Source organism: Elephas maximus, chromosome 26 (assembly GCF_024166365.1).
Source record: "Elephas maximus indicus isolate mEleMax1 chromosome 26, mEleMax1 primary haplotype, whole genome shotgun sequence".
NCBI classification, from domain to species: Eukaryota; Metazoa; Chordata; class Mammalia; order Proboscidea; family Elephantidae; genus Elephas; species Elephas maximus.
In genome coordinates this window covers 19,179,472-19,205,272 of record NC_064844.1, presented here as the reverse complement: position 1 = coordinate 19,205,272, position 25,801 = coordinate 19,179,472, and the positions used below count along the sequence as shown (strand labels likewise).

The following is a 25,801-nucleotide window of genomic DNA, read 5'->3' as shown; positions in this document are numbered from 1 at the left end:
ATTTGTTTTGACAGACTTCTGCTTGCTTAATTCTCTGGCAAAGGGCTTCTTATGCACCCCTAGCCAGTAATGAACATTTTGCCAGAAATATGCAACTCCTGGCATGACAAGAATAGGGGAGAAAAACCCGCTGGCAGGGACTTCCAGAACTGAAGATAAAAGCAGGCACACTGGATGAACAGATTCCTTCCCTTAACAAATTATAATTTCCTCGTTTCCCCTGCTTCTCGCTATCACAAGGAAAACCTTCATTTGGCAGTTTCACACACCTTTTCTACGCTGTAAAGCAATGGGAAACTGGTCCCTAAATCTTGGTTTCTAATTAAAGAACTACTTAACCAAATGAAAAATGTAGGTTAGCTAATCCCACTCAGAGAGAAAATCTCCAAAACAATTTCTTAATAATAGTCTATTGGGAAAATTAAAATCCATTGAACTTGTTTAATCCAGTGGAATACTTCTTTCATTATTTCTCTGGAGAGAAATACCTTTAAGGACTGAACACTCAGAAAGTTAGCAATGCAGAATGGCTCTCCCTCCTCCCCAGTGAGCTCAGAAGGGTTGGGTGGGGTATCCCACAGTTCTCCTCAGAGAGCTTAGGGCATGGCTGAAGTGCCTCCTTCTACAACTATCCAGATTCTTGGGAGAATGAGTAGCCCACAAAGTAGACTTTCTGCATGGGTAGATCCAAGTACTCACCAAAACAAAACAAAACACTCAGAGGTCTTGAAAGGAAGGGCACCGGGGTCAAAGGGTACCCCAAAGAATGTTACATTATTGAAGTAGTCTCTGCTGAGAGATCGTCTTCCTCCACAGGTCCCTTAAATAGCGCTGCCCCAGTGGTCTACCTTCAGCCCTCCTGGTGACCTCATTCACTCTGCCGGCATAAAACACCATCCATACACTTGTGACTCCTTCATCCAGACCACACCTTGCTCCTATGCTCCGGACCACGTATATCTAACTGCCTAACAGATATGGTCCCATTGGATGCCCTTCAGGCATCTCAAGCACAGGTGCAAAACTGACCTCGGTATCTCCCCCCACCAGCTGGTTGTTTCTCCTAAGTCCTCATCTCCGCGAATGGCACCACCAGCCCTGGGAACTATCCGAAGCAAAAATCCGCCATCATCCCACTCTCTTTCCTCTCCTTTAGTCCCTTGGTTTTTCATCAAGTCCTGTCAAATCTACTGTCTTAATATCTCTAATCAATATCCTCCTCTCTATCCTCCCTGCCTGCCATGTTTCTGACCCAACTCACGCCCCTCATTTCTCACCACCCAATCCATCCAGAGTCTCCCAAAGTGTGTTCTTTAAAACATAATTCTTAACATGATGAACAAAGTTAATGCCACTGAATTGTATGTGAGAAGAATGTTGAAATGGCAAATGTTTTGTAACATATAGTTTCCACAATAAAATAGTTCTTCACAAGATACTTCATTAAAAAAGGATTCCATGACTCGGTACCTTTAAATTTGTTAGCTTAACAGTATATAAAAGCATATTAAAGTCTTCAAGAAATCCTGGATTGAAGAAATGCGTTCACGCAAACCTGTCACCAGCACCCCCCACTCTCCCTTCCTTCTACTGGTTCCCTTCACTTGCAGAACGTCTACACATCCCCAAGCTCATGCTCTGACTCTTACAAAAAGCCTTCCCTGACAGTCCACTCTCATCCCCACTCTAGACGTCAACATCTGTCCTGCATGCCTCTATACCAGAACACGTATCCTAATGGCACGGAGTTTGGAGTGTGTCTCCTCCACTTGACCGTGACATCCTTGAGCAAAGACTTTGCCTCGCACATTACCTGGCACTCACCACTGAGTAAATGAATATTAACAGTAGTGAAATGTATAGTCATGTACCGCATAACATCCGTTCAGGCAATGTCCGACCGCATATATGCCCACGGTCACATAAGGTTATACAGGCAGTTCCTGAGTTATGAATGTCCAACTTACGTACAACCCATAGTTACAAACCAATACCCGTAAAGCCTATTACAGGCAGTCCCCAGGTTACAAATGAGTTCCATTCCGAAAACTGTCTTCAAGTTGGATTTGTATGTAAGTTGCAACAGTTAGGCACAGTTAGTATGCGATGTCAGTTACTCAAATGTTGGTCTTAGTATACAGTATATACTGTGCCTTTCTATGTATAAAAAACATTAAAGAAACACTTCCAGATACACTAAAATATCTTTAACATAGTAACACAGTAATGTTTCGACGTCCGTCTCAAAGTAGTGCCCATTTGTTATTACGAACCACTATATGTACTGAATCTTTAATATAACAGGCTTTACAAGATAGGTTCATAACTATGGGTTGTACGCAATCTGACGATCCTAATCTGGGGACTACCTATATATAATCATAACGTCCAAATCACATCATGTCCTACTTCACAGAATGTGTCACAAAGATTAAACGTCCGTGCCTGTATTTACTGTGTGCCAGACACTCATCTAATCTCATTGGTATTACCCCCATTCAATACACGAGGCAACCAAGGCAGAAACAGTGAATACTTTATATTAGCCTTCCAATTTGGTGGATCTTATTTTCTTACCTCCAGCAGGGCAAATGTGTCTAATTTTACTCTACTTCTCAGGAAAAGAGGGTGTGATTAAACCAATGAAGAGGTGTTCCACAAAACTTTGTTACTTTTAGAAATACTGTGTATCACAGAACAAAAAGTTTTAGTATAGTGGAAAAATAACTGGATTAGGAATCATATCTGAATTTGACCCCACCTCTGCCTCTTACTAATCGACTCGACGGCAATGCGTTTTGTCTGCCTCTTACTAGATTTGCGGCCCAGAGCAAATTTATAATCTAAATTCCAAGTGTGTCATTTAGAATGAGGATAATACTCACTTATTGAATATTCCTACAAGGGTTATATGTAAGTACGTGAAAGCTCCCTGCATCCTTTAAATTATGAAGTTGGGTATAACGATGCTATTACTACCATGAATAATACAACGTACTAATGCCTGCCTCTGTATCGCCGCTTGCAAATATTTATTTTTATAACTGATTACTGTATATTTCTATTTTTATTTCTCTTGTGGCTATACCAGTCCAAATAACTGGAAAAGTTTTCAAATCTAGAGACTCCTCTTAAAAGTTAAGAAACTTTCTACTAAATTGAATCAGTCAAACTACATCTGTTTTGAGGCTCATAGTATAAACTGGGAAATAAGAAAAATCAATGAGTATTAATAAAAAAAAACTTTGACAATACTTTTAAAAATTTCAACAGAACCATGATCAGCACAACTGACTAAATTATCTACACTGTAGAGACTGTCTACATTCTCCTGTCACTAATGGAATCTTATATAATACAGCCGATGCCCTCAGCCCTGCAAACTCTGAACAGCTCACTAGATAAATCTCAATAAGCCTCCACATCAAACAGACTGGAAGAAATCAAAAGACCGCTGAGCTAAGCCAGACCAGGCTGATATTTAGGTTTATCGGTTAACTGTTATGCTTGGAAAGGCATAAAGCTTAATTACGAGGCTTGAGGTGTATGTCCAAAATGCCTGACTTAAGTAGAAATTCTGCTCATAGCATCTGTCACCAGTTAAAATACATGGAGATCTTTACCCAGGATTTTTTTTGTTGTTTTTATTTCAAATGAGTGAAAATAATCCAGTCACATGGTGACTAAATATGAATCATTGTTTTAGCTTTTTGAGAAAGCTTGGAAATCCCAGGTGTAAATTAGAGAGTAACACTGTTGTTAATCCCAGGCATGTGAAAGTTAAAAAGGGAGAAAATCTGGTTTAGTTTGACTTTTTGTGGTATTAACCATAGATTTCTCACAAATACTAATGAATACAACACTTTGATACATTATATGGAAAAGTGAGGTTATTTGGATATTTTTACCACTTTCTACTGAATAACTCCATTTGGCTGAACAGGCAACAGATCTAAACATTTCTTTAGGGCGCTAGAAGAATGTAATTGGTCCAGTAAAGGCTTTAGTAAAAAACTGAAAATGAGGTCCTCATTGCTGCGTGGCCCTCATTTTTACTGCCACCAAAGCCACTCAACTACATGCAATATGTATTTACACAGTGCAAAAAAAACCTAAAATACAATCCTTTCCCTTAAGAACTTGGGATTTATTCTGAGAGCAAATAGCTAACTCACAAGAAACAACAACCAACACAAGACAGAGATAGTTTACATCGTCTGGGGTACACTGGAAGGAGCTCCAAGCATAGAGAGAACAACCAGTGCTGGGATGATCAGTTTATTCATTTGATTAATTTAAAAACAATTATCGCTAAATGAGACCTTCTATGTACCAATTATCACTGCACTAGGGCTTTTAATGCTCCTTGGAAACTCTATGGGGCAGTTCTACTCTGTCATATAGGGTCGCTATGAGTCGGAATCGACTTGACGGCACTGGGTTTCTGGGAGGCCCTTTGATAAGCACTGCCACATTTATGCCTCATGGTAACTCTGGAGGTAGATACTGTTATCATACCCACTTAATGATGATGCTGAGATGAGGAAGCTGAGGCTCAGGGGACAATATAACTTGCCCAAAGTCAGAGCAGAAAGTTAAATCCAGGTCTGTCTAATTCAACATGCATCCTCTTCGCAACATCACTGCATCGCTTCCTTGCCTCACTGTAGGGAGAGCCTGTGTAAGGCTCTGGGTACAAAGAAGCATCGGACACACAGACCTACTCTCAGAGAAGCCACGGTCAGGTCAGGGAAGACTTCCTAGAGGAAACAAGAAGGTTCAGGCTAAACCTGGAAGGACAGGAACAACCAGCATACTGTAAGCAGAAGAGGAGGGGCAGGCATTCTGTAGTCAAAGAAGCATGAACAAAGTGCCAAAAAGGAAAAGTATACGACATTCAAGGGAATGGTGGGAGATCAGCGTGATTAGAGTGTGTGTGTTTGTTGGGGTGGGAGAGGGTAGCTGGTAGGTGTTTGAATAACAGAAGATAGGTGAAAAGGGCAGGTCCAAATTATAGAGGGCCTTGAATGCTAAGCTGAAGAAAATATAATTAACCAATAAATATTCAATCTCGCTAGTAAGCAAAGCAATGTAAATTGAAACAACATGGTAATTTCCCCCTCATATTCCCTTAAACTTGCACAAAAAAATAATAATATCCAGTACTAGGAAGATAATACATGCTGCTAGGTTTGTAAATTGATATCATCTTATTTAAAGAAGCTTGGCTATCAGTTTCAGGGAATGTTTATATTCTTTAACCCAATATTTTCATTTCTGATCATTTATCCCAAAGAAGTAATACAAAGTATATGGGCAGAGGTACAACGCAGAAGGGTATTCAGAGCACCCATTTGATAGCGTGAGAAATTAGATGGAAGGTAAATGCTCGGTAATAGGTGATTGGTTAAAACAGAAAAAAAAGAGTTTAAACAAAAAAGAAAAAAAGGCCAAACGCAGGGTTTGGGCTTTAGCCTGCAGGCAACAGAGAACTAGTGACAATTCCTGAAGAGGAAGGTGACGTGAGAAAATTGTTTTTCAAGAAGATCAATTGATCAAGATCTCTGACAATACCTAAATAGAATCTGAAGACCACTTACAGCCTGCGATCCAGAGAACACAGCCAGGGGAGTCTATCTGAAGGGAACAACCCTACACATGTAAAAACACTTTATAAATAAAGCTTTTTCCCACACCGTTATTGCAGTGAAACCTGTGAGAGCCGGTACCTGAGGGGACTGCCTTGTTTTTCCCAGTCTCGCAATTTTCCCGCCTTTGACAGGTTACCACTTTCCCATCACTCATTTTAGTGCAAAATACTTGTGCTTTCCTTCTCTGACAGGTTTCCACCTTACACAGTTTCCAGCTTTCACAGGTTTTACTGTACTAATATTTAAGAAATGGAGGAATGAAACAATACGGGTAGAGATGGCGAGAATGGTGAACTACATGAAAAATGTAACCAACGTCATTCAACTGTACATGTCGCAACTGCTAAATAGCTATATATATTTGTTGTGTATGTTTTCACCAAGAATCAAATAAATATTTAAGTGGAGGAAAAGACTAAATATTCAACAGTAGAAATTATTAAATAAACCATGATTTCTCCAATATAAGGGATGTTACTTACGAATTTACAAAAATATAAAATACGTGACGAGTATATAACTGCATGAAAAATACTTCCTACAAGTAAAAAAAGAAATAAAAGAAAAATCACAAATATATTTTATAAAAAGTGAACACATATTGATTTTTTTTTTAATGGCTGAAAAATACACTAAAATGATAACGAAGGCTGAGTTTGCGTAAAGAGAGCAAGATTTTTTCTAACTTTTCCGTATTCTTTGTATTTTTTCAAAACAAGCAGATATTACTTTCGACATAGAAAAACAGCACTAAAGTAGAGTTTTGAAGGCTAATGACGAGACCTTGGCCTAATCCATTCACCCATCTGGCTCTGAAAGGCTATGCAATTCCAACCAGATTTAGCTAGCCTATATAATCAGCAATGAACTGGTGGCAAAGAGGAGACAATCCTAGCTGGAGAATATTCATTCTGACTGCAGAGAAAGCTCATCTATGGGTACTGATGCCAGGAAGAACCCCAGAGGCAAAAGGCTGGCTGTGATGAGAAAGAACAAGTGAGAAGAAAAGAATTTGGAGTCTACAAGCCTAATGAATAATGAATATCAGTGTTTTTCTTCAATTTACAATTGCCATCGGGTATCTAAAGATCAGGAGCCCTGATGGTGCAGTGGTTAAGAGCTTGGCTGCTAACCAAAGGGTCAGCAGTTTGAATCTACCAGCTACTCCTTGGAAACCCTATGGGTCATTCTACTGTGTTCTATAGGGTCACTAAAAGTCGGAATTGACTCAACAGCAATGGGTTTGGTTTGGTTTATATAAAGATCAAGGGTTCTCCTCAGTAAACAGATCAAAATATACAGGTTAAAGGGGAACAAGAATATTGCTAAATTGTTAGTTATGGTTCCCCCAAAGTAATACAAATACTGACATCTATGTCATAGAGTATCTTTGTTACTCTAGCTTTCTCTGTATTCAGAGTGAATATTCCCCAGCTGAAGCTGTCTCCTCTTTGCCACCAGTTCACTGGTGATTACATACTTCAAAGATTAGTTAGTTTCTCTGAGAAGTAGAGAACCAAAAAAACTAAACCCGCTGCTGTCGAATCGATTCCAACTCATAGTGACCCTGTAAGACAGAGCTGAACTGTCCTATGTGGTTTCTAAGGAGCGGCTGGTGGATTTGAACTGCTGGCTTTTTGGTTAACAGCAGAGCTCTTAACCACCGTGCCACCAGAGCCCCTAAGAGAAGTAGAGAAACCTCTTGTAAAAAGAAGCATAGCTCTAAGCATTTCCTAACACACAGGTGATGGCATGTATATCATGGGGAGAATATATAATCTTTAAGGATAACTAAATGGGTTATATGAGCACAATAGTATAATCCTTGATTGGTAAGTAGTTCTCATTCCCTACTCTGAAGTCTTACCACCATTGTCACTTCACAATGAGACTTCTCTGTTTCTTAAATATTTTGTGCCTGCCAGGATTTTTTCCCCCAAGCACACTGTAGGCTCCCTAAGAGTAGGTTATTCTTGTATCCTTCACAGTGCCTAGCACTAAATCTGGCATATAGTTGATGCTTAATACACATTTATTGACAGATATCAGATCAAGCACACAAGACTAAGACAAATAAATCAAGAAATATGATTCCTTCTGCTATTTTGATAAAAAATGCTAGAAAGAGTGATATTATATACAAAGCCCTGAAAAATCAATAAACTTCCCTTTAACGAGGGAGGAAGGTTTCTTGTGAAAGAAATCTCCACAGAAAATGCCATAGAACCCACGGAACTCAATTTCTGTGGATGAGCCAACCCGTCTAGCAGTGCATGAGAACATGATTTTGAAGGCAAGCAGAGCTGAAAACAGAAAAGATAAAAACAAGAAAGTATTTAAGAACGGTCTGTCCATCTGTGGAAAGACCATAACTTATAAATGGTCACATGGCAACTGAAATACATTTCTTCCAAAGAGATAAATGCTATAAAATGGTAGCGTCACAGGCAACCTTCAGAAATCTATTTACCTCACCATTGAAACATTTTACTTCTACAGTTAAAAAAAAAAAAAGAGAGAGAGAGACCTAATCTATGTTAATGCCAGAGGACAGGAGCCCTGGTGGCACAGTGGGTTAAGCGCTCAGCTGCTAACTGGAAGGTCTGTGGTTCAAACCCACCAGCCCCTCCACAGGAGAAAAATGTGGCAGCCTCGGAAACCCTATGGAGCAGCTCTATTCTGTCATACCTGCTTAAGGAAAAACTGGTTTCATTAAACCTCAAAGGGGAAGGCGATGATAAGTTGTGCTGGGTTTCTGGGGAGAATTGTGCACTCGCCACACTTAGAGGCCCATGACACTGTTTTTAGTACACACTTAATTTCCAAACACACAAGGGAGTGCACAGCACTAAGACTGCTCTGGTGCTTATCAGCCATGATCCAAATCACTTACTGATGTACATATGCAGCAGAAAGATAAAGAAATGGACCAATGAGATTTTCCTGCTTTAGCGGAATAAGAACCAAAAGACATGGGAAGGAAGCGGAGGTTTAAAGAGGATGTGTGTTTGAAGAGTGTGAGCAAGAACAGGGCCAGAGAGGCAATTACGGCAATGGTGGCACTGATGTGAGGAAACGGGAGGGGTAGGGCACGCGTACTCCTGAGGGAGAGGGAAGGAGTACAGGGTACTTACTGCTTTCCCCCTTGTATTACAGCTCAGTTTACAGTTGAGTTCCTGTCTCACCTCACCTTCTCAACTATTTAGACTTGATCCTAGTAAGTGTATTTTCTGAATGAATAATGAAGGAAAAAAATGTTGGCTCACCTAAAGAGACTACCAATTAAAGAAATGTAGCCAGTGGCCTAGCAGGGCTTTGACTGCAAGGGGTGGGAGAGGAGATCGAGTCAATTAAGGGATGTGTGCAATCGACTATATTTATGTATCTAAATCAATTGTTCATGACACGAGTGATCATAAATATTATGAGAAAGATAAAGACGTACTAAGAGCAGTAGATGCCTCTAGAACTGAAATTATAGGGAAAATTCTAGCCCTCCAAGATTTAGCAACTGGATCAAACTTAGTGATCTCTGCCAAACCTAGCTAGTTTGACCCCCATCTTCTGTCAAGCCCAGCTGCTTTGCCCTGACCCAGACAGCCTTATGTTCCACTTCCAGAGAGGCAGCTTGTACAGAACAAAACACTTACAGTTTAGAGGAGGAAAAAAAACTTGGCAGATAAAGAGACTCTTTTGGACAACTGGCTCAATATAAGTTCAGAGGCCAAAAAAGTCACATCAAAATACTATACTCAATGAAAATAGAATAGAAATTGTGGTTCCAAAGTAAATATAATTAACTACCAATTCCAGTACATTTAGAAAGATCATTTTACTTCATACTGCTTGATCTTACAATAAGAAAACCAATGTTTTAATATATAAAAAACACCATATTTTTATGCAAATAACTTGTGCCCTCTATGTTTGCCGAGTGCTCCCTCCCCGCCAAGGTGTTTTCCTAAGCACACTATGCTAATTTTTTTAACAGCAACATATAAAAACCATTGGCATAGCAGCACTTACAAAAAGACCTCGTGGAGAGAGGCAGCAGTTGGCAAACAAATGTAGAAAGTGTGCATTATTTGTGTAAAAATATGATCTATGGGCCAAATTCCCAAGTGAATTTGAGTTTATAATAAAAAACAATGTTAATATTCTACTAGCCTGTTAGAAATTAGCTTCAAACCAGAGAGAATTTCAGAATAACATTTTCTGACTTGGAAATCGATTCCATTCTATTCAGAATCTCTATTTTTATGCTCTACAAACTCTTCTCATGTGCAAAGACATATGCTTTATTCCGGGATGAAATCAGCATTTGCTTGCGGGAACAAATTATACAGAACCATACATCCCGACACTTGTACTATTTCACATTTTCAAAAAGTCATATGAAGGAAACACATAAATAAGGGAAAAAAAAACTATGCTCTCCTTTTAGGCTAAAAAACTTTTGAGATAGCCTAGAAGATAGTAGAAGCAGACAACATTAATTGCCTAATCAATATTCATTCCTCCTATGACTTTGGTTGGGTGTTCACCTTTCTCCAAGTAGTCATTGGTTTCAGGGAGGGCTGGCACCAACCCCAGTCCCAACTGGAGAATACTGATTAGTCCAAGCTAATTACCGTAGATCGATTTCTTTTACCATGGATAAGTTGGGACATACGCACATGTTATTTCTGGCCAACAAGATGTGAAGAAAAGTCTGTAAGGCGGGGACATGGCAACACAAACATGAGGTACTGTTGTCACTCTTAAAAACAGAGATGTACAGGACCACAGGGTGTTGTGCCTAAACACGGTTGCATCTAGATGCGATGGCTGGTAGCTACAGAGGAAGCCTGCCTGGGGCCAAGGCCATCGCATCAAGGATGACACAGTAGAAAAATGGAAAGAACCTGGGTCTTCGAATGAACCAACCCCTCTTAAAATTTCCTGTTATATGAGATCGTAACTTTTCCTTATTTTTAAAATTTTGATTTGAGTTTTCTGTTCTGGCAGCCAAAAACATTGTTCTGTTACAAATGAGAATTATTTCAAGCCTCTGTTTAAATATTAACAAATAGAGCTATTATTTGGGAGATCAGGGACAACAGAGTATGCTGCTTAATTAACTAACAAGACATATAGTCCAAAGGTACAGAGCTCAGCTCTACTCTGTCGTATTTCAAAGCTCACTACTGCTTCTTTCCCCTCTTCCTACATATGCATCATACATACATACACACAGTCTTCTAGCTTAGGTACTAAGCTTGCTGTTCAGTTCATCAATCTTACTGTAGGCACAATCTTACTCATACCAATGACCTCATACCAAATTACCTCCTCCTGACAAAATGGCAGAAGATTCTAATGTAGAAAGATAGTTATAAAGTTTACTTTCGCAAAGAATCATTTTAATTATCATAGGATTTTAAAAGGTTTCTAATCATAAAATTTTCATTGATTCACATATATTGACTACCTATTATGCGCCCTAGTGGTGCAGCGGTTAAGAGCTTGGCTGCTAACCAAAAGATAAGCAGTTCAAATCCACCAGCTGCTCCTTGGAAACCCTATGGGGCAGCTCTACTCTGTCCTATAGGGTTGCTATGAGTCGGAACTGACTCGATGGCAACAGGTTTGGTTTTTTTGGTTTGGACTATGTGCTAGGATACTATTTTGAATTTTAATCTGACAACTTGGGGTAAATTATAGTATTAAAAAAAAACCAAACCCAGTGCCGTCAAGTCAATTCTGACTCACAGCCACCCTATTTGGTTTTGTTTAATTATAGTATACTTAACAGCAAATAAAACTAAGGCTTTCTGCTGCTGTCAAGACATATCTGAAATGAACTCCTTTCTTTCTCAAAAATGGTACTGCTCCTGTATATCTGAAACACACCTTTCACCTGCTTCCCAACAGTATTTCCAGAGTCGTAGGTCTCAAACTGTGTCTAATGGCACACAAGACGGTAATACATGTTCTTCAAAGAAGACAAAAAAAGAGTTCCATGGTCAAATAATTTGGGGAAATACTGTATACTATATTCCACTCTTGAAGATTCACAAAACACACCATAGCATATTAAAGGTTCTGAAAAATTCTATCATAAAGAAACATTTACTTTTACTTAATCCAGCATTTGCCAAACTTGCTTGACTCTAGAATCTATTTTTCACTGAAAACATTTAATATCTTAGGGAAATTAGTCTTCCTTAAAAACATATGACCTATTCCCTGCCCTGAGCATTGTCCTCTTTTAAAGAACTATCTATACAGGATCAAATTGACAACAGCAACTGGAAAGGTTAGATAGAAAGCTTAGGGGGCAGTTTATATTAAGGGGGGAGGAACAGAAAAGGAAGGTAAGAATCTTTGCACAACTTGAAGAAGGTAATCAATATCAATGAATTATACATGTAGAAATTGATGAATTGGTGTATATTCTGCTGTACATATTTTCAACAACAAAAAAATTATTTTTAAAATGACATATTCTCTTCTAGCATAGCCACTACTGAATTTAAAAAAAAGTGACAAAAAGAATAAATGTTGAAATAACCACACCAAGCTAGAACCATAATTTAGCAACCAATAGAGAGAGCACTCATCTTCCAGGGCCTCACATGGGGTTCTCCAATCCCATCAGCCAGTGACACAGTATGCAATCACTTCTCCAACGAGTCCTAAACTGATGCCTTTACCACAGAACACTCTGAGACAAAAACTCCTAACCAATTCCTATGTCACATACAACCCAAACTAAGCTCCTAGGATGTCTGTTTTACTTGGTGATGAAGCTCCACAATCTAGTACAGTGCCAATCCACAGTAGATGGTCCATGAATCTTTGCTCTAAGAATGAATAAATGAATGGTTCCATTCTGTTCTCTCTGGCCTATCCTGGTTTATTTTCTAACTTTCTTGGGCACATACAACGTGTGTTCTGACTTCTCCATCTTTGTCCATGCTCTATAACCCCACGTGCAACTTCTTTTCCACCTATCCAAATCCTGCGAATCCTTTCAAGTTCAGATTAAGCCCCAACTCCTGCATGGAGACTGACCTCGCTTTCCTATGAGCCCCCAGCTCCTGACAGTACCAGAGTCTGGTACTTATCTTTCTAAACGAGCTCACGTGTTGGTCTTCTCTCTCAATAAATAATAAGCTCTCTGAAATCCACGTCTATGCCATAAAATACTTTCGTACATACCAGAGTGCCAAGGCACAGAACCAGCATTCAATTAAAGAAATTTATTATTCTTCATAAAACAAAATTCAGTACATAACAACAGTAGTTGGAAATTTTTGGTATTTCTAAACTATACATTACTAAAATCAACGGTTATAAGGACAAAGTTCTAAATAAAGAACAAACATTATCCAAGTTGTAAAGAAACTGTTCCCTCTGGCTTTAACCTCTTTGACTCCATTTGCTCATTTGGAAGATAGGTCTGTGGAATTTCTCTACAGGTACTGAATGAGCAACAAATACTGTTTGTAAACCCCCTGATACATGCAAGACTTTATCTCATAATCCTGGAAGCAATCCTGACGTCTTAAATTATGTAATCCTGGTATTATATTAGTCTGGTTCATATAAAATGTAAGCTGCAAAAATACCAAAGCTAAGAAAAAATATTTACTCATGCTCTTACTAACATGCAGAAAGAGGATGCATACATTGCCAAAATTCCATAGAACATGCTCAAACTAAAGCAACAATGCCTTCATTATTAAAGAAGGCAATGGCCTGAAGCAGTACTAAGGAACAAAGATTACTTGGTCCTTGCAAGTCAATAGTTAAGAACACAATGACTAATTCCCATTTCAAGTTCATGAACATATTTCTTTTTAAAGAATTTCTTAGTTAAAATTTTTCTTTGTGGTTTTCCTATATGTAATCCATGAATCTAAGAATGAACAAAACCTTGAAACATGAAATTCCCCTGTAGGCCATGCATCAGTATGTATTTAATTCCAATTTAAAGAACTTCTCAACAAGGGTTATGCAAGACTTGTACTTTAACTCTCAGTCTCCAAAAATACTCATTTACCTACTCTGACAAAAGAACCAGATTGAATGTTCTATAAATAATTGTGGAAAATATACAAATGACACCTCCAGACCATATCAAAACACTGGAGCTCTTAATTTTAAATTATTTGAATCCAAACTGGTATTATTGTTGCTAATAGAAACTCCATTTATAAATTATCAGTTATTTTTTTTTAAAGTTCCATTTGAGCCTGTTGTTGTTATTAGTTGCCATTGAGTCAGTTCTGACTCACAGCTACATCATGTACAACGGAATGAAACACTGCCCAGTCCTGCGCCATCCTCACAATCCTTGCTGTTTGGGCCCATTGTTGCAGCCACTGTGTCAATCCAACTCAAAGAGGGTCTTCCTATTTTTCACTGACACTCTACCTTTCCAAGCATGATGTCCTTCTCCAGGGTCTAGTCCCTCCCGATAACATGTCCGAAGTATGTGAGATGAAGTCTCACCATCTTGTTTCCAACAAGCACGCTGGCTGTACTTCTTCTAAGACAGAATTTTTCATTCTTCTTCTGGCAGTCCATGGTACATTTCAATACTGTTCTCCAACACCATAATTCAAAGGCATCAATTCTTTTTAGATCTTTCTTATTCATTATCCAGTTTTCAGATGCATATGAGGTGATTGAAAATAATATCATGGCTTAGGTCAGAAGCATCTTACTCCTCAAAGTGACATCTTTGCTTTTCAAAACACTTTAAAGAGGACTTTTTCCAGCAGATCTGCCCGATGCAATACATCATTTGATTTCCTGACTGCTACTTCCATGGGCGTCGATTGTGGATCCAAGTAAAATGAAATCCTTGACAACTTCAATATTTTCTCTGTTTATCGTGATGCTGCTTATTGGTCCAGTTGTGAGGATTTTTGTTTTCCTTATATTGAGGTGTAATCTACACTGAAGGCTGTAGTTTTTGATCTTCATCAGTACGCTTCAAGTCCTCTTCACTTTCAGCAAGCGAGGTTGTGTCATCTGCATAATGCAGGTTTTTAATGAGTCTCCCTCCAATCCTGATGCCACATTCTTCTTCATATAGTCCAGCTTCTTGGATTATTTGCTCAGCATACAGAATGAGTAAGTATGGTGAAAGGACACAACCCTGATGCACACATTTCCTAATTTTAAACCACCCAGCATCTCCTTGTTCTGTTCGAATGACTGCCTCGTGGTCTATGTACATGTTTCTCATAAGCACAATGAAATGTTCTGGAATTCCTATTCTTCACAATGTCATCCATGATTTGTTATGATCCACACAGTCGAATGATTTTGCACAGTCAATAAAACACAGGTAAACACCCTTCTGGTATTCTCCGCTTTCAGACAAGTTCCATCTGACATCAACAATGAATCCCCTGTTCCACGTCCTCTCCTGAATCCAGCTTGAATTTCTGCCGGTTCCCTGTGGATGTACTGCTGTAACCGTTTTTTAATTATCTTTAATACAATTTTACTTGCGTGTGATATTAATGATATTGTTCAATAATATCTACATTCTATTGGATCACCTTTCTTTGGAATGGGCATATATATGGATCTCTTCCAGCTGGCTGACCAGGTAGCTGTCCTCCAGATTTCTCGACACGGGGAAGTGAGCACTTCCAGCACTGCAATCCATTTGCTGAAACATCTCAATTGGTATTCCATCAATTCCTGGGGCCTTGCTTTTTGCCAACGTCTTCAGTGCAGCTTCAACTTCTTTCTTCAGTACTATAGGTTCTCGATCATATTGCTCCCTCTTGAAATGGATGAATTCAACCAATCCTTTTTGGTACAGTGACTCTGTGCATCCTCTTTTGATGTTTGTCACACTGTTCACCATTTTGCCCATAGAATCCTTCAATACTGCAACTTGAGGCTCGAATTTTCTCTTCAGTTCTTTCAGTTTGAGAAACGCCAAGCATGTTCTTCTCTTTTGGTTTTCTAACTTCAGGTCTTTGCACATTTCATTATAATATTTTACTTTGTCTTCTTGAGCTGTCCTTTGAAATCTTTTGTTCGGCTCTTTTACTTTATCAGTTCTTCCCCACAGCACCAAACTATCATCAAATGCCAAGTTTTACAGAGGTAAACGTAAAAAAAGCGGTAAATTCCTTAAGGCAATACTGATATTCTATCGGGGTTAATTTATTTCCTACTTGACAAATCAGAAAACTAAGATTTCTCCCTTCCAGGGTTTACAGTATGGCACTAGCAACTCTGAGACCCGCTCCTCCTGAGACCTGCTCCTCCCTCACCTCTGTCTACGTGAAAACAGTGTGACGCTCACTGAGGAAGAAAACATTCACGAGCCAAAAGATGCACAGTCCATATTGCCTTCCACCATCCATAGGAAGGGTCTTAAGGCCACCTTAAAACAAACTTCTTCTCTGGGGTCCTCCCACCTTTCTGCCTAAAATCAACCTGCTGTGGGCCGATGTGAGATTACCTGGTCACGTTCAGACTTTCGGTGAAGATGACCTCTTTCCATAGAACTTGACAATGTAAAGTCTAAAATCAAACTCTAAAAAGTGGCTCGCTGCTCATGAGGGGCTCCGTGTGGTGTGATATATATTAGCATGTGATTTGGAGACAGAACTGGATTTGTATTCTAGTTCTGGCATTTTCTGGGTATATGACCTTAGGCAAGTAACTAAACCTCACTGACTTTAATTTACTCCCCTGTGAAATGAGGATGGCACTACCTACCTCGCAGGGCTGTGGTGAGGGCTAAGTGAGTCAGATACAAAGGGTCTGACACATGCAAAGCATACTAACAGACACAAAAAACACGCCATCTCCCTTCACAACTTCTTCCTTTCTTCTCCACTAGGAATAAAACTCCAGTACCACAGATAACTGCCAGAGTCTTCTTTGAACTGGCAATTTCCCTAGGTCACCGAGTACAGCTAATTCATCTTTGGATTCCCAGTGCCCAGCAGAAGGCCTGGCCCAGAGTAAAGATATAATATGCTTGTTAAGTGAAGAAAATGAGAATCCTTTGGGTCCTGGCCACAGTTAAAAAAAAAAAAAAAACTGATTTTCAGCTTGGCGGACTAGGCACTTGCTACAGCTACTATGTAGTTCAAAACAAATAAACTATTCAGAATTCTAAAAATCACAGTCTCTAAATTATAAAAACCCAATTGCCCTACAGCTCTCAGTTTTAGTTTTGGGAACCCAATTCTTTCCTAAACAATGGAGTGGGTAACCACAGAAACTTTTGGAATCACTTTTCCTAGAAAATAGGAACAGGAGAGAAGTCAGTCTGTCTGGAAATTGCTTCAAAAATCTGTTTATAAGGCAGGGTGCTGGACTAGATTGGATGACCCTTGGAGGTTCCTTCCAGACCTACACCAGTACAATGTTAAGAGAACGAACTGAAATAATTCTCTGTTATTTACACCCTGGGAAACAAAATAACTGCAATTTAACATCTCCTAACATAGTCATTGGAAATAATTTCACTCAGACCTAGCAGTGTTTTTACAAACACACTTTCTTCTTAAATTGTACTGAACTGCTCAGAACTATTAATTTGAATATGAGCTCGTTCCAACAAGACAGGATGAAGATTGCACTTAACATCAAAATAAACAAATTTTGTTCTTTTTCAATCTACCCGTTTCCATGTAGCCCAAATCTGTTCACCCTCAAAACTTTGTAAAAGACACAATTTTCCCCCTAATATCCCTCTCAACTCTCCCATCTATGAATTCCTAACACATTTATCACTCATATCACATTGTCTGGCTGATTATTATATGTGGTCATCATTTTCACCAATTAACAATTTTTGTCTGTCTAGCTGAATCGTAAGCCCCTTAAACAAAGTCTAAATTTTATATTTCCCATATACTCCTCTTTCTTGTCAATACTAAATTCATGGTTGTCATTGTTGTTAGGTGCCACCAAGGTTCCTTGAATTTTGTTGTTAGGTGCCATTGGGTTGATTTTCAACTCATAATGACCCCATGTGAGAGAGGAGAACTGCCCCATAGGGTTTTCTAGGCTGTAATCTTTACGGACGCAGATCGCCAAGTCTTTCTCTCATGGATCCGCTGGGTAAGTTCGAACTGCCAACCTTTCAGTTAGCAGCCAAGCACTTAACTGTTGCTCCACCAGTGCTCTTTGAATTCACAGGAAAAATCAAACCAAATCAAACCTGTTGCCATGGAGTCGATTCCGACACATAGCAACCCTATGGGACAGAGTAGAACTGCGCCACAGGGTTTCCAAGGAGTGGCTGGTGGATTCAAACTGCCAACCTTTTGGTTAGCAGCTGAGCTCTTAACCACTCAACACCAATAAGTCCAAAACAATGCTTTTCAAACTGTTATATATTGACATTTGTCATTTAGCTGGGATTAGCAAAGTTAAGAAGTCCCTGGGTGGTGCCAACGGTTAACACACTCAGCAGCTCACTGAAAGACTGGAGGTTGGCATCCTCCCAGAGGTGCCTCGGAAGAAACGCCTGATGATCTATGTCTAAAAAATCAGCCATTGAAGACCCTATGGACCACAGTTGTACTGTGACACGCATGGGATCGCTGTGAGTCAGAATCAACTTGATGCCAACTACTTTCTTCAGTAAGAAATGAGGAATTATCAAGGTAAGCTTACTGACAGTACAGATGGAGATATTTTGATAGTTCGGCACACTTCCCAGATTGCAGAGCTATGCTGGGTCCGATTCTACCAAGGATCAGTTATTCATTCTGTCAGGTCAAGTCAGTCAGGTGGCAATAAATGGAAAGAAAAGAAGCTTTAGGAAATTAAAATGTAATCACATTATTTAAAAACACACAAGTGAAACTTGTCTTTTCTCACTCTTCATGATCCAAAGAACACAACTCCAAAAGGACTAATGGGCTCGAAGCCCACGCATTAGAAAGGCAATCTATCTACCTACAAATGGGGAGGTAGAATCCCCTTCTTTCTTGATAGATGAAAAGGGAAATCTTGGCCCTATTACATGACAGGTACTGTTCTAGGCACTGGGAATATGGCAATTTGTCAAATTTACGATTTCAGTAACAATTATATAAAGCCTTAATGCCCGATACCGTCAAGACGACTCTGACTCACAGTGACCCTACAGGAGAGAGTAGAACTGCCCCATAAGGTTTCCAAAGCTATAATCTCTATGGAAGTAGACTGGCAGATCTTTCTCCCAAGGAGCTGCTGGTGGATTCAAACTGCCAACCTTTCGGTTAGCAGCCAAGCACTTTAGCCACCGTACCACCAAGGCTCCTTACATAAAGCCTTACCTTAGTATTTAACAGAAAAAAGAGACCTCAAGGATATTCCGAACCTTTTATTTTACTGAAAATGAAACTGAGGCCAGAGAGGAAAACTAACTTGTCTCAGTTGGTTATCATGGCTATATGGCACCAAAGACAGGAGTAAAAAACCAGACTTCTCGTCTCTCCAACAGTAACAAAACTTACTTTATTACTTACGTTTCATTAAGCAAGTATTTATGTATGCCTACTAGATGCCAGACACTACAGTAGGCACTAGGTATACAAAGGTAAGCTATTGATCATGTCCTCAAAAAGCACCACCTAACAGCAAGACAACGGGATGAGTACAGTAACAAGTTCTGTGGCAGCAGAGGGGAAAAGCAAACCCCATCTATATTCGCCTAGGACGTGTAATATTTTCAAAGAAAATGAGCTTCTAGTAGTCTGCTTTATCCTCAGAACAGTCCTGTGAGCGCAGAGCACGTTCCTTTTATACAGCTGGAGAAACCGAAGCGCGAAGCGGTTCAGGGAGTCTATTAAGGTCATCTCCAGTGGCAGCAAAATGCCTAGAAACCAAGTGTTTACTCCTAGATTATTATTTTCTTTCCCACTTGATGGAAAAGGCAGATTTTCCTTTTACGTCCAGTTCCCTTCTGACCAAGGGCACACATTTTGCAAGATGGTGTTCAGGACAACCTGTGGCTCCGGAAGCAAACTCAGCTGGTCCGTGAGGTCTCATCAACTAAGGTTAGTTACTGAATGGTTGAGTAACCAGCCAACACAACATCATTACTACCAGCAATCTTAAAGCGCCCATTAGGTACACATAGACTAGATAGAAACAGTCCTGCCTCCAGGGAGTTAATACTGTAGGGAACCCACATATAAACATTTCAATAAAAAGTGACATAATTAAACAAACTACAACAAGAAGAAAAACCACTACAAATAATTGCAAATTTAAAACACTCAAAGTTTTGGCAGAGCAAAGCTAGCGGGTGCTGCCAAGAAACACACTCTTCAAGAGTTAAACAGACAGAGAGCAGGAGACTTGTGTATGGGTTGATACACACAAATCTTTAAATGATTAAAATACAGGCTCTTATCAAAAATGTTCATCACGTTAAAAACATTCACCTCCTACTTCCCTTATTTCACTTTTCAGCTTTACTCAAAGCAATTATACCAATACTACATTTCCCTCTTTTAGGAAAGTTGTATATTTTATAACCTTTGCTATTCAAGAGGAATAAACGTATAATGATGGTTCCTATCAGCATGGTTTGGCAAAAAGGTTAAAACTGTGTGGTTTCACTGCTCTATTCTTCTGCCCACCTCCAGATGCAACCTAAGTGAATGTGTACGTAGTAAAATTTGTATACATAGCCAAGAATCACTCCGCAAAAAACATAAGGCAAAACCATGTCTTTCATTCTTAAGTTGAGTTTTAAACATTCATTTTCCTTGTTTGATAGCTTCATATCATATTTTATGTTGTTCCTAGCTGCCATCAAGTTGACTCATGGCGACTCCATGTATACGAGGATCGTACCATTGTAACCCCTAGGGTTTTCAGAGGCTGATTTTTAGAAGCAGATTGCCAAGCCTTTCTTCCCAGTCCATGTTTGTCTGGAAGCTCACCTGAAACCTGTTCAGCATCACAGCAACACGCAAGCCTCCGCTGACAGACAAGTGGCGGCTGCATGTGAGGTGCCTTGGCGGGGAATCAAACCAAGTCTCCAGCTTGGAAGGTAAAAATTCTACCACTGCTCCGTTGTATTTTTGTAACTATTTATAATGGCCTCATAACATGCCTCAATTGTTTTAAACTCTAGCACACCATAGGGTTATTAACAAAACCGACAAAGTTAAGGAGAAACAAATACTAGTGATTTCTAGATGCTGGCAGAAAGAATTTCTTTAAGAACAGGGTAAAAAAAAAAAAAATTATAGTCATATTTCCAAAGGAATAATTGTATCATTAATTAAAAAACACAACCCAGTTAAAAATAAACTCTCTAGTGTTTCCTGACTATTCTCAAGGGATTCATACTAATAAGAAGCTGCCTTCCTTTTAAATATTTGGTGAATTTTATAGGGTGATAAGCGGCCATTTAAATGACAATTCAGAACTACCACAGGTTTCATTAGAATTATTACCACCAGTGCATCATGAAATTTTTTCACGATATTTTCTAATTCCTAAGATTTAGTTCCATCCCAGGAAACGATATTTTAATAAGCAACAGTTTGAAACCTAAATTTCAAATGTGATAACTTTTTTTAGGTTAGGAGAAGAACTGGGCATAATTCAAATTTAGATCCTCAAGAGAAGGACCACTGAGGAAAACTGGACCTTCAATGACGTTAAGAAAATAATTAAACACGCAGCAACAGTGACATCTAGTGTTGACAACTGCAACCCAGCTAGAGGACCACTGAATCCTCCTCAGTGCTAAAGAGCTACTCAAAGCTTCTCCTTAAAAACAAACTAACAAAAAAACTTGTACATTATATTTAAAAATTACCCATAATGAAAACATTTTCATAGATTTCTTTCTAGGCATTAAAAAAAATCTGGTTAAGAGAAACATATCTTAAGAGAGTAAACATAAAACTCGAGGCCTAAAAGTAAAGAGCATTACTTATTGTGTGATCAAGATCGGTAACTGTACCCCTTCCCTAAGCCAGTTTAATAGAAAGGTAATCTGGGCACGTTCTAATGAGTGTATCATAAACATTTAAACTTCCAGCTGTAAAAGCAATGGCCTCACAAAGTCAGCACTTGACATATCAAGAAAAAGTAATTTAAGGCATTTCAGAAATACCTGGGAAAGACACAAAGAAAAAGAGCCTTAGCCGGTATGCTGGCAAACAAGCGCCACATTTCAGCCTTTGCTACTTTGCTCTATTTCTGTTGCTTTGAAAGATCCACTAACTAAAGAGTAGACATTTTTGCCCATGGGCTTAAGACTTGGCCATATTAGGTTAAATTACTATAGTATTTTTATAGTTTTATGCTTTTGACGACCTATAAAAGCAAGCACAATTTTGAAAATTATTTTTGGCAGGATAATGTTTTGTAAGAAGTAACATTACATGTAACTTACCTATTTTTTTTGGAAAGTTCGTCACTTCCCCTTTTAACTCCAAAAATTCTTGTGATTAAGGTACTAAAGAGAAGTGTGGATGAATTTCTCACCTAATATAAAAATAAACATACATTAAGGGTTAAGAAATACTCACAGCATGAAACCAACATTTACAAAGTTCAAAGTAGACATGCCAAATCACACAGGGTCCTCGTGAGTTAGAATCAACCCGATAGCAACTAACAACTACCACTACCACCCAACTGGATAGGGTGGGACTCAAGAAAATACGGTTTATGTTCAGAAAATATTTTTAAAAAGCTTTGTAGTAATTGATTCAATGACTTTGTTTTTAACTGAGCTCGACAGTCCAACCACATGTACACAATGAAGCTCCTTCCTGTACTTCCAATATTATCCACCATCGTTCTATCTCTTTGTGCTTGTATCATCAAATAACATTTCTTTTAAGAAAAACAATGAATTCATTTTTCCATATCTTTCCTGACGAAGAATATCCTAGCAAAGACTTCAGCTCTTCTAATACATTTTCTATAATCATCTACTATGAGAAAATATTTGTAAGATCTAATTTCAAAGAATCCACATTATTAGCACGGCCAAGGAAATTTTTGTAATTAATATCTAAAATGCTCTGTGTTAACCTTACAATGTCAGTGACCTAATCAAGTAATTTTAACCCTTAAATCATCTGAGACAACCGATTAATGAAAATAAGAGGAAGGAAATATCATTATAAACATAAATCATTTCTCAAAATGATAATACTAGAACACGCCTGCTTCCAAACCAAACTGTCAAGATGCTTTGGAATATTATAAAAATATCCGGAAAGCCATGGCATCTTGGGCTTCCTCAATTATCTTGCCAAATCAGCATAGCAATGTATAAATATGTACTGACTTCCCTACAGCTCTTAACACAATATGCCAGCACCATGGAGAATATCCCAGAAATAGAAGACACACACTTACTGCCACCACAGAGCTTACATTCTAATTAGGTAGGTGTCATAACCACATGGTATGTTAAATACCAATATAAGAAGAAGTGTCCATTAAAAAGAACAGTGTAAGACTTAAAGAACAGCTTCCTAAAACCTCTGGAGCGAGGGTCACAAATGCAAAAGCCCCCGAGGATGTGAGTGATAGAGGTAGCGAGTGACAGAGGCAGCGGGGCACTGCGCCTAATTCAGTCATTATTCGGTTTCAACTACGTTGTTGCCCTGAGGGAATATGAACTCAGTATTGCCAGATCTTCTGCTTTTTCAAGAGGAGCCAGAAATTTCAATTTTTATGTGAAATCTCGCTATTTTGAAACGCTGGCAACAAATTAAAGAAAATTACACACACATACATCATGGAGGCCAAATAAAGCTCAGCTGTGGGCTAGGTCTGGACTATAGGTCACCAGTTTGCAATCCCTCCTCTAGAAGCCTAGTGCTAACTCAACTCCTCCATGGTAATGAACTTTAGATACACTGGCCCAATCCAAAGTTCCAGTGAAATCCTAAAACTAGATTAAAAAAAACAATTATATCCAGTCAGCATTTAACAAAACACTGATCAAGCCCTACTATGCGTTGCCTAATGTCACCAAGCAACAAATCAATCAGTTCTGCTGTTTTATCAACATCAACTTGGCCCTAGCACAGGCTTGATTACCTCTTATCTGGCCTACTGAAATAGTTCACCAAGACTCCCAGGTTTGACATCAATTGGTAAAGACATCTAGACCGTTTCTGCCCTCAGAAATCACACAACTACACAAAATAAACCAAAAATGCAAGTTTTACCTTCCCCCAAACCAAAATATCTGATATAATGGCTGCCAGATGCAGTAAAGTTAAAAGTTCTTGCACTAGCCAAGAACTAACCTACTTTCTGTCTCTATGGATTTACCTATTCTGGACACTTTATATTAAAAGGAATCATACAAATATGTGGCCTCTTACGTCTAGTTTCTTTTCCATAATGTTCTCAAGTTTCATTCATGTTGTTGCATGTTACCAACACTTCATTCCTCTTTATGACTGGATAATACTCCATCGTATGGATGGACCACATTTTATTTATCCATCCATCAGCTCGTGGACATTTGGGTTGTTTCCACTTTTTGGCAATTATGAATAATGCTATAATGAACATCTGTGTACATATTTTTGTGTGAACATATATTTTCAGTTCTCTAGGAATGGTATTGCTGGATCATACGGTAATACTATGTTTAATACTGCCAGACTGGTTTCCAAAACAGAGGTACCATTTGTACCAGTAATGCACGAGGGTTACAAATTCTCCCAAACATCTTACCCAACACTTGTTACTGTTCACCTTTTTTTATTAGAGCCATACTAGTGGGTGTGAAGTGGTATCTCAATGTTTTGGATTTGCATCTCCCCCTGGTGGCATAGTGGTTAAAAGCTATGGCTGCTAACCAAAAGGTCGGCAGTTTGAATCCACCAAGTGCTACCTGGAAACCCTATAGGGCAGCTCTATAGTCCTATAGGGCCGCTATGAGTCAGAATTGACTCAACGGCAATGAGTTTGGTTTTGGTTTTGGTTTTGGAATGACTAATGATGCTGAACATTTTTCATGTGCTTATTGGCCATTTATATATCTTCTTTGGAGAAATATTTATTCAAATCCTTTGTCCATTTTTTAATTGAGTTGTCTTTTTTACTATCAATTTGTAAGAGTTCTTTATATATCCTGGATATTAGACCTTTATCAGACACATGATTTGCAAACCCCATTCACATACTTTTCCTTTCATTTCTGACATGAAAGGACTTCCACGTAGGCTTTTGTAAGATATAAAAGAGTCAAATAAATAAAAATTAGGATTCACAAAACTCTATATAGCTTTGTGTGTGTGGGTGCATCTTTTCTTACATTATATAAATGCTCCTTTGACAAACATTCAAAAAGTATGAAAGAGGTGCCTAGTGTAGCTGCTCACAGTATTGGGCAGCTCTAGAATACAACTGTATTTCCCTTTTACACTAAAAAAGCAAGCTGTTGTGTACAGAGTCCCAGGGGCTTTAATTCCCCCATACTTCGCAAGTATTTTTCTTTCATGTTGTTTATAACTGCCAACCATGTAATATGGTCATTTACATACTCTATACCCTACCCTTAAAAGACAGTCAAGTCCTTGAGGATGAGATCCACGTATGACATTTTTACATACCTATTCTGTCCAGCGGAGTTCTGGTAGCACAGTGGTTAAGAGCTATGGCTGCTAACCAAAAAGTCTGCAGTTCGAAGCCAGCAGCTGCTCCTTGGAAACACCATGGGGCAGATCTACTCTGACCTATACGGTAGCTATGAGTTGGAAAAGACTCGACAATAATGGGTTTTTGGTTTGGAATTCTGTCCAGAGTATGTGGTGCCACTTTGTAGTAGAAAGAAATGTTTTCTCAAAAAAAAATTAAATGAGATTTGGGCTCTAATTTGCCTTCCATCACTTCTTTGCCATGCTACCTTTAACAAGTCCCTCATCTGTAACACAGGAAAACTGCTGAGCCTATAGTAAGTGGAACAGGCAGTTCATGGTGACCCTCTTCCAAAGCAGTGAGACACTTCTCCCATGAGAAGACAAAAGACAAGACAGGACCTCCACTAGCCCATACAGCATTTCTGCACAAATTCAAAAAAAAGTGCCTAAGTGCACGAAGCTCCATGCTAAGGTACTTAGCTTAGTGAGTGGAGCATGGCTGGGGTTCAGCACTACTCAGCCCTCAGACTGGCATCCTTG

At 38.9% G+C, this 25,801-nt stretch overlaps 1 protein-coding gene across 6 annotated transcripts in view; it reads right to left on the bottom strand.

Moving 5' to 3' along the window:
* The window catches only part of THADA (THADA armadillo repeat containing), a 360,989-nt gene that overhangs the window by 246,050 nt on the left and 89,138 nt on the right, over positions 1-25,801 (bottom strand). For all 6 annotated transcript variants that reach the window (XM_049870444.1, XM_049870443.1, XM_049870447.1 and 3 more), the window contains one exon: positions 22,039-22,130. In XM_049870444.1, coding sequence (XP_049726401.1) covers positions 22,039-22,130 — 92 coding nt within the window. The remainder of the gene's footprint in view (positions 1-22,038; positions 22,131-25,801) is intronic.